The 9,531-nt window shown below is 54.8% G+C and overlaps 1 protein-coding gene across 1 annotated transcript; it reads left to right on the top strand.

The window, feature by feature from the left end:
- Positions 1 to 2,087: 2,087 nt before the first annotated feature.
- Positions 2,088 to 8,215, top strand: EAH_00024880 (hypothetical protein, conserved; the record flags this gene model as incomplete). Its single annotated transcript, XM_013392973.1, has 3 exons — positions 2,088 to 3,294; positions 3,483 to 3,603; positions 3,817 to 8,215. 3 exons carry the CDS (start codon positions 2,088 to 2,090, stop codon positions 8,213 to 8,215), a joined length of 5,727 nt encoding a protein of 1,908 aa, XP_013248427.1.
- Positions 8,216 to 9,531: the final 1,316 nt, after the last annotated feature.

The raw sequence follows: 9,531 nt of genomic DNA, 5'->3' as shown, positions 1-9,531 counted from the left end.
TCATTGTACAGCAGCAAATGCGACGCCGCAGCCTCCCGACCCTCCTCCTCAGACTGCTGCTGCTGCTGCGGGGGCTGCTGCTGCTGCTGCTGTTGTGACACCTGCTGCGCTTTTCGCAGCTGCAGCGGAACGTAGACAGCACCACAAACTGCAGCAACAGCAGCAGCAACAGCAGCAGCTGTAGCAACAGCAGCAGCTGCAGGCACAGCTGCAGCTGCAACGGCAGTGGCAGCTGTTGCCTTTCTTTCTTGTTGTATGTAATTTGCTTTTATTTTTTGTTTGAGGTGTACAGACACCTCGCGGTGCGCTGCACCGCTGCCCCCGGCCTCCAGCAGACGAGCATCAATAGCTGGCTGCTAGCTAGCAAATAGCTAGCTAGCCAATAGCTAGCTGCTAGCTAGCCAATACCTGGCTGCTAGCTAGCCAGTAGCTAGCTTATTTGGCTGCATGTGGCTGAGGCGTCATTGTGCAGCAAATTAACTCAATGAAGAAAAGTTTTCGTCTTTTGTTGTGTGGTATGCACATTTTATTTTATTTTATTTATATATATGAATATAATATATATATATATATACACGTATATATATATATATAGGACTGCATATAGATATACATAGACAAATGCATTTATATATAGGTGTATATGCATGTGTAAATGTATACATATATATATATATTATATATATATACATATGTTTATATAGGCATAACAATGAATATGTATATATATATATATATGCATATATGTATACATATCAATACATATATATGCATATATTTATATATATAATATATATATGTATGTATGCATGTATGTATATATGTATGTATGTATGTGTGTATGTATGTATGTATGACTGTATGCATGTATGGGTGTATGTATGCATATATAGCTTATATGTAGAGCAAGTGGACGACGGAGCGAGAAAGAAACTAGAGAGAGGGACAGAGAGAGACAGACGGAGAGAGACAGAGAGAGAGAGAGACAGACAACGAGAGCGACAGAGAGAGACAGCGAGAGAAAATAGATGTGGCTGCTGCGGGTGTTCCTTCGGTCCGCAGCTGTCTTCAATAATCTCTTTTAAAGAATTAAATCAAATTGTTATGAACAGCGGAGATAAAATATGCAGAAATAAACGAGGGTAGACCAGGGGAGAAGCCACGCCTAAACGAGGTGCCTATACACCTCAGTAGGCGGCGCTGGATCTCACCTTTTCTTCCTTCTTGCATTTATTTTTCATTAAAAACTAAATTTAAATAATTAAAAACGCTTATTATTTAATATTTCTTTTTATTCAAACGAAGAAATATACCCTTCACAAACCCTGGCTGGTGAAAGCCGCCCAGCGGCCGCCGACTGAGCTGCACGACGATCGCCTGCAGCAAAAATTTGCCGCAAAGAAATTCAAATTTTTTGAAAATTTATTTAATTATTTAATTTTAATTATTAATTAATTTGATTTCAACAAAAAATTGGAGAAAAACGCGGAGAAACCGCTGCAGATCGCGCGGCGGCCGCCTGCTGCAGCCCGCAGCAGCAGCAGCAGCAACAGCAGCAGCAGCTACTGCTGCTGCTGCTGCTCATCTCCGCCGCTTCTGCTTCCTTCTTCCTTGGCACATTTCGCACTTGGCTTTGTTTTCTATGGAATGGAATTTTTGTTTCTTGCGCCGCGTTGCAGCTGCTGGACGCATTGGATGCAGCAGCAGCAGCAGCAGCAGCAGCAGCAGATCCGCACGCTGCTGCTGTTCCCTTGAGCTACAGCAGCAGCAACTGCAGCAACATAGATGCTGCAGCAACGGCACTCACATTTTGACCAGCACATTAATTTGTTTCCTTCTTATATAAGGCATTGAAGCCCCGCAGCAGCGCGTGCAGCAGCAGCAGCAGCAACAGCAGCAGCAGCAGCAGCAGCTCCTGTCTGTAGCCCTGTCCAGACCAGCAGCTGGCCTCAGTCGTGGTCGCATCGAAGGCTGTTGCAGCAGGACCACTGCAGCCACCCGCAGCTAAACTTGCAAACAGCAGCAATACACACATTTATCCGTGCTCACCAGCAGCAGCAGCAGCAGGAGCAGCAGCAGCAGCAGCCATGAGAAGTGGGGCGACACTTCGGCGCAGCAGCGCTTCAGTGCTGCTGCCTTCTTCAGAGCAGCACCTGCCGCACGAGGAGCTGCAGCTGCAGCAACAAGTGCTGCAGCACCGCCGCAGCAGCAGTTTGCATGCTCCCCCAATTAAGTATCAAGTGCCGCAGCAGCAGCAGCAGTATCATTGGCAGCAGCAGCAGCAGCAGCAGCAGCAGCAACAGCAGTATCAGTGGCAGCAGCAACAATGGCAGCTGCAGCACCAGTATTGGCAGCAGCAGCAACAGCAGCCCAGTCTCTCCGTGCCGCCGCATCCGCTGCCTGCTGCAGAAGATGCAGCACCAGTGCAGCCTGCTGCTGTTGTTGCTGCTGCTCCTTACGTTATCAGCAGCAGCAGCAGCAGCACCAGCGGGACGGCGATGCCTCAGCAGCAGCCGCTGTTGCTACCGTGGCAGCAGGCCCGTGGTGCAGCAGCAGCAGCTGCAGCGCCTGTCCCTGTGCCGACAGCAGCAGCAGCAGCAACAGCAACAGCAGCAGCTGCTGCTGCTTCAAATCCCTGTCCCGTTGCTTGGGATGAGCAGCAGCTGCAGCAGCTGTGGAGTGCTGCAGCATATTCCGTGCAGCAGCTCGACTACATAGCCGCAGTCTTCAGCCGGCTGCATGCAGTTGACCAGTTGCTGCGGCCTCCTGCTGCTGCTGCAGCAGCAGGAACAACGCCCACCGCAGCAGCAATTGCAGCAGCAGCAGCTGCTGCTGCTGCACCTAGAACAGCTACCATCAGCGCTGCGGAGTTAGGGATGTTCTGGGGGGCCTATGCAGCAATGGCTGACGCGCCGTACTGCTGCTGCAGCAACAGCAGAAGCAGCAGCAACAGCAGCAGCAGCAACAGCAGCAGCAGCAGCAACAACAACAACAGCAAGTGCTGTCTGGAGCGCTTGGGCCGTGTTGCTGCAGGAGGCAGCGGTCGCGTTGATTTGCTGCTGTTTACTCGCCTTGTGGCGCTGCTTGATTGTCAAACCCCAGCAGCAGCAGCAGCAAAGCTGCGGCTTCGCCTGATCTTTGCTTACTTTGCTGATGATTCCCTTGCCGTGTACGAGCAGCAGCAGCAGCAGCAGCAGCAGCAGCAGGGGAGCAGCAGGAGACGGGTGCCTGTCTGGACAGAAAGCAGCTACGCTGCATTCAAGGCGGCTATGTGCAACTCTAAAGCAGTTGACCGTAAACCCTAAACCCTAAACCCTAGCGGCCCACAACACTCCCTAAATACAAACCCTAATCTCTCTGCTGCTTAGCCTTAAGACAACGATACCCACATTTTTAACTCTCGGTAGTTACTCCCTTTTGTTTAGGGTTCGAGGGTTTAGGGTTTAGGGTTTAGGGTTTAGGGTTTGTGGTTTGCGGTTCAGCGGCGAAGGCCCAGGCCCTACCTGCCTCTCTTGCGGCTTGCCTCGCCTTGCTGCGGTGTACGTACACGCCGCTGCTGCTGGAGGCGCAGTTTGTCGCTCTTGTAGAAGCCAACATCATTGCGTAAGAATCTATGAGGGTTTGCACAGCAAGGGTTTAGGGTTTAGGGTTTAGGGTTTAGGGTTTAGGGGTTGTTGCGTTCTAGGGTTTGAGAAGTCTTCGGGTCTACCGCTCTCAGTCCAGGGTTTAGGGCTTACTTAGAGTTTAGGGTTTAGGGGTTAGGGATTAGGGTTTAGGGTTTAGGGTTTAGGGTTTAGGGTTTATTGTTGTGAGCAGGGGCACCTCTCGGTTTTTTAGGATTTGTTTGTTTGGAGGGTCAGCAGATGCAGCAGAGCCTCTCTTTACTCTTGCTGCACTTCCCTACCCGCCGCGGATTATTAAAACAACTGTTGTCTCTGCTGCTGCTGATGCTGCAGCAGCAGCTGCTGCTGTTGCTCCTGCAGCAGCAGGAGCAGCTGCTGCACCTCCTCCTGCTGCTGCTCCTGCTGCTGCTGCTGCTCCTGCTGCTGCAGCAGCAGCTCCTCTTTCGGCTTCCTACCATGTAGGCGAAGCCGTTCCAAACCTCCTGCAGCAGCCGCAGCAGCAGCAGCATTTGCTTCAGCTGACAAGTGGTCCCCGAGTTGCTTCGGCTCTGTCTCTCCGACCTGAACAGCAGCTGCAGCAGCAACAGCTGCAGCAGCAGCAGCTGCAGCAGCAACAGCTGCAGCTGCTGCAGCAGCAACAACAGCAGGACTGGTCTACACAAAACCGCCTGCTGCTTCAGACGCACATGACTCCCACTCATCTCTTCTCTCCAGAGCAGCAGCATCAGCAGCAGCAGCAGCACCGGCTGCAGCTGCAGCCTGGGTACTATCAGATACACGAGCAACCGCTGCAGCTTGCTGCTGCTGCACGTGACAGCAGCAGCACGCATCGCCGCTTGCTGTTCCAGCCTGCTGCAGCAGTCAGCAGCAGCAGCAGCAATCAGGGTTTAAACGCGGAAGGATATCCCGCCCTGCTGCAGAATGCACTGCAGCAGCAGCAGCAGCAGCAACAGCTCTATCAATTAGCTCAGGAGCACTATGCAGCAGACTATGAGGCGGAGCAGGAACTGCTTCGCTTGCGCCTGCAGCAGCAGCAGCAGCAGCAGCATAAGCAGCAGCACTATCAAACGGTCCTCAGGATACCTTCGGACATAGAACACTCGCTGCAGCAGCAGCAGCAGCAGCAGCAACAGCAGCAACAGCAGCAAATGTGGCCATACTTAGATGGCTCCACGTCCCAAGGCACCAATGAGGCAGTTGACCTATTTCTGCAGCAGCTGCAGCAACAGCAACAGCAGCCGCAGCTGCTGCAGCAACAGACGCAGCAACAGCACCTGCAGCAGCAGCATATGCAACAGCAGCACCTGCAGCAGCAGCACCTGCAGCAGCAGTACCTGCAGCAGCAGCACCTGCAGCAGCAGCAGCAGCAAGAACAACAGCAGCAGCAGCTATCTTTGCAGACTCCGTCTCATTTGCTGCCTCAGCTGTCGCAGCTGCACCTTACGCAGCAAACACCTATGCAGCAGCAACAGCACTTGCAGCAGCAGCAGCACTTGCAGCAGCAGCACTTGCAGCAACAGAACTTGCAGCAGCAGCACTTGCAGCAGCAGCAGCAGCAGCAGGAATCGGTTGCCACTCTGAGGCTTCCGGCGAGGCGGTCCCCTGCTGCGCTATCCAGAGTGGATGGCCTGCAGCAGGGGCGAGCAGCAGCAGCAACAGCAACAGCAGCAACCACAACAACTGCAGCAGCAGCAGCAGCAGCACCTACGTCGCCTGCAGCAACGGGAATTCCTTCGCTGTCTCTGTCGATTCAAAGACCAGAACCCCCACCGCCGCCGCAGCAGCTGCAGCAGCAAGAGCTGCAGCAGCAGCAGCAGCAGCAGCAGCGACAGCCGGGAGACTGGAACAGCAGCACTCGGCGCTCTCTGCTGCTGCCTGTTGAGTCGCTTGGCTCTACGTCGCTGCCTTCAGCAGCAGCAGCTGCTGCTGCCCTGACAGCAACAGCATCAGCAGCAGGAAAAGGTGCTGCAGCGACAGACGTAGGGAGTCCCGGCTCTGCTGCCGCTGCTGCAGCTGCTGCTCCAACGGTTCCCCCGCGACGGCTGCTGCTGCGCGTGCAGAGCAGCAGCAGCAACGCCTCCATCAGCCTACAAGAACCGCAGCAGCAAAGTCCGCCTCGGCTGGCTCGAAGCAGCAGCAGGAGCAGCAGCAGCAGCAACAGCAGCAGCAGCAACAGCAACAGCAGCAGCAGCAACAGCAGCAGCAGCAGCAGCAGCGACCTTCCCAAGTTGTCAGGCCCTGCCCCAGCGTTGCGCCCAGCAGGAGAAGCAGCAGCAGCAGTAGAAGCATACGGAGCCCCGCTGCTGTTGCCGCCCCCTCAAGGAGGTGCATCAGCAGCTCCTGCAGCAGCAGCAGCACTTGCAGCAGCAGAAACAGCAGCAGCAGAAGCAGCACTAACTGGGAAAGGTCTTTATAAAGAGCCTCTCTCAGACTGTCAGTCCTCTACTGCTGCATGCACCAGAGACAACAGCGACAGCAGCAGCAACAGCAGCAGCAACGGCAACAGCAACAGCAGCAGCAGCAGCAGCAGCCTCGCGGAGCTGCCACTCTTTCAGCCTCAGCCGCTGCTGCGCCGCAGCCGCCTGAGTGAGTCACCGTCTTCGCCTGCTGCTCTTGCTGCTGCTGCTGCAGCAAACAACTGCAGCAGCAGCAACAGAAACAGCAGCAGCGACAGTGGCAGCAACAGGACGAGCAATGATCGAGCTGCTGCCGGCTCCGGAATCAGCAACAACGGCATCTGCAGCTGCAACAACAGCAACAGCAGCGGCAGCAGCAGCAGCGACAACAGCAGCAGGGGGCTGGCTCAATCGGTCTTGCAACCGCTGCACGTATCAGATGCTACCAGCAACAGCAGCAGCAGCAGCAACAGCAACAACAGAACAGCGCCTCAGTCTCGCTCTTCCAACCAACAACTGCAGCAGCAGTCATCCCTCTGCACCGACAACAGCAACGCCGGCAGCAGCAACAACAGCAGCAGCAGCAGCAACGGCAGCAAGAATAGCTTTATAAGGCCCCGCCGTGATTTATTTGCTGCCATTCGCAGGGAGTGCACGGAAGACTCGGCGCTGCTGCTGCTGCGGCAGCAGCAGCGTGAACAGAAGCTGAGCCCCAGAGGCGGTGAGAAGGCAGCAGCAACAGCAGCAACAGCAGCAACAGCAACAGCAGCAGCAGAACAATCAGAAGAGCGTCTCCTTAGGGAGCCGTGCGCGCTGTCTCCTCCTCTGAGGCCCCAAGGCCCTGCTACCAGGCTCCAGGACTCGCAGCTAATGCCACTGCAGCTTGCTGCAGCAGCAGCAGCAGCTGCTGCTGCTGCTGCTAAGCCGCGACAAAGCACAAGAATTCCTTTTGGGAGTCCAGAGCAGGCAGACGGCCACAAGCAGCAGCAGCAGCAGAAGCAGAAACAAGTTGCTGCAGCAGCAGAACCAGCAGACGCAACAGCAGCAACGCAGCAGCAGCAGCAGCAGCAGCAGCAGCAGCAAGTCCGACGGACGCCGTCCGGATCCCCTCGAGGGACTGCAGCTGCAAAAGGCATTTCTTTTCATGAAGAATTGAGACAGCGGCTGCTGCTGCGAGGAGGGGCCCTCGAGCAGCAGCAGCAGCAGCAGCAACAGCAGCAAAAGCAGAAGCAGCAGCTCGCCTTGAGGCAAGGTGCTGCTTCACCCCCGCTTTTCGGGCAACGTCGGGGCCCGATGCTTTCGGGTGCTGCTGCAGCAGCAGGAACACCGCAGCAACAGCAGCAGCAGCAAGAGCGGGAGCGGGTGAGTGAAGCGGCCGATGACTCTGCAGCAACAGCTTCAGCAACAGCTGCGGCAACAGCTGCTGCTGCAGCGCTGCCATCTGAGAAGCAGCCGCAAGTGATGCTGCAGCAGCGGCAGCAGGTGAAGCAACCACAAGAGCAGCAGCAGCAGAAGCACCCTGTACCTAATCTTGGAGGCCCCCTTCCTCAAGCAGCAGCAGCAGCAGGAAAACAGACAGAAGATGCTGCTTTTCTTGCATGTAAGGAGCAGCTGGGCTGCTATGAGCCTCTTGCTGCTGCTGCTGCAGCAGCAGCTGCTGCTGCTGCAGCTCAGGGAGCAGCGGCCGTGCAGCCTCTGGTTGCTGCAGCAGCAGCAGCAGCAGCAGCAGAAGCGGCAGCAGCAGCAGGCCTGGGAACAGCCGAAGAAACAGCAGAAAAAGCAGCACACCTCGCGCGAACTGCTGCTGGCGTTGCTGCTGCAGCAACAGAGGTAGCAGATATACGAGATCCAGAAGCAGCAGCAGCATCAGCAGCAGCAGCAGCAGCAGCTGCTGCTGCTGCTGCTGCTGCTGCAGACGCCTCGTGCAGCGATGCTGAGGGAGACGAACAGCTGCTACCCTTCTTCACGCGGCAGCAGCAGCTGCGCCTTGAAGTCGGTTCCCCTGCAGCAGCAACAGCAGCAGCAACAGCAGCAGGGGGCGTTGGGAGCAGGACCGGCTTGGCTGAAAACTCTGCTGCAGCATGCAGAAGCAGCAGCAACGGAAGCAGCAACAGCAGCAGCTGCAGCAGCTGCATTGAGGCCGTCAGTTCGCCACATGGGTCGCCTATGCACAAGGAGCCTGTACCTTCTAGCTAGCTGCAACAGCTGCAGCAGCTAGGTAGCTGCAGCAGCGGCGGTAGCCGCAGTTAGCTAGCTGAGTATCTTCCCCTAGCTAGCTAGCTAGCTATATATCTAGCTAGCTGGCTAGCACGTTTGAGGTGTATATCCGTCTCGGTTTTCCATGACGAAGACGGAATTGTCTGCTGCTGCTTCTCGGCAGTACAGCAGCTAGCTAGCTATATAGCTAGCTAGCTAGATAGCTAGCGATCTATCTATCTAGCTAGCTAGCTAACTAACCGCCGTCCCTAACTAACTAGCTAGCTAGCTGTACTACTTGGCTAGCAAGCTCGCTACATAGTGCCTTCTCGGCTGATCCGGTAGCAAAGCAGCTGCCGCCAGCTGGTGCTGCTTCTGCTGCCCCAACAGCAACAGCAGCAGCAACAGCAGCAGCAGAAGGGGCCCGAAGGCTGTTGGTGCAGCACTTGGTTGTTATGCTGCTGCAGCAGCAGTTTTAGGACACTCCTGTTCGTCTGTTCTCCGTGTTGATAGCTTTTTGCATGCGCTTGCTGCTGCTGTAGCAGCAGCAGCAGCTTCAGGTGTACGTACACCTCGAGCTGCCGGCGGTAGTGGGGCAGCGAGGTGCCTGTACACCCCAAACAAATATTTAGGGGCTGCTGATGCAGTGAACGCTAAACCCTAATTAAAAGTGAAAGGGGAGACATTGGACATAGCATTGAGGGTTTAGGGTTTAGGGTTTTTAGTATAGAGTTTAGGGTTTGAGATTAGGGTTTAAAGACTAGGGTTTCAGGTTCTACGGTATTAGGGTTTAGGGTTCTTTCTTTAGGGTTTTAGGGTGTAGAGCCTAGAGTATAGGGGTTGAAGTTTAGGGTTTAGGGTTTTAGGGTTTAGGGTTTAGGGTTTAGAACGAGTCTGTACTGCAAACGGCGCACAGGGGTTCGGCGGCGGTCTCCGCTGCAGCAGCAGCAGCAGCAGCTGCTGCTGCTGCTATTGTTGTTGTTGCTGCGGTATTATCATTAAAATAGAATAAACAAAATGCAGTAGGAAGGTTTATGGTTTACCTAGCCGGCAGCAGCAACAGAGGCAGCAGCAGCAGCAGCAACAGCAGCAGCAGCAACTAGCCAGAGGGTAGCCTGAGTTTGTGTTGCATGTTGTTTCTCTAAAAGCATTTGTTGTTTGTTCTTTTTTGACCTTCCCGTACAGAGATAAAGCCTAAACCCTAAACCCTAAGCCCTAAACCCTAAACCCTTAACTTCAGGTAGCGCCGCAGCAGCAGCCGGTGCTGCCGTCGATTCGCTCGAGTGCAGCGGCCCCTTTGCTGCAATCCACTCCTT

Source organism: Eimeria acervulina, genomic scaffold, assembly GCF_000499425.1.
Source record: "Eimeria acervulina Houghton genomic scaffold, Eah_scaff198, whole genome shotgun sequence".
Classification (NCBI taxonomy): Eukaryota; Apicomplexa; class Conoidasida; order Eucoccidiorida; family Eimeriidae; genus Eimeria; species Eimeria acervulina.
This window is presented reverse-complemented; position numbering and strand designations above follow the sequence as displayed.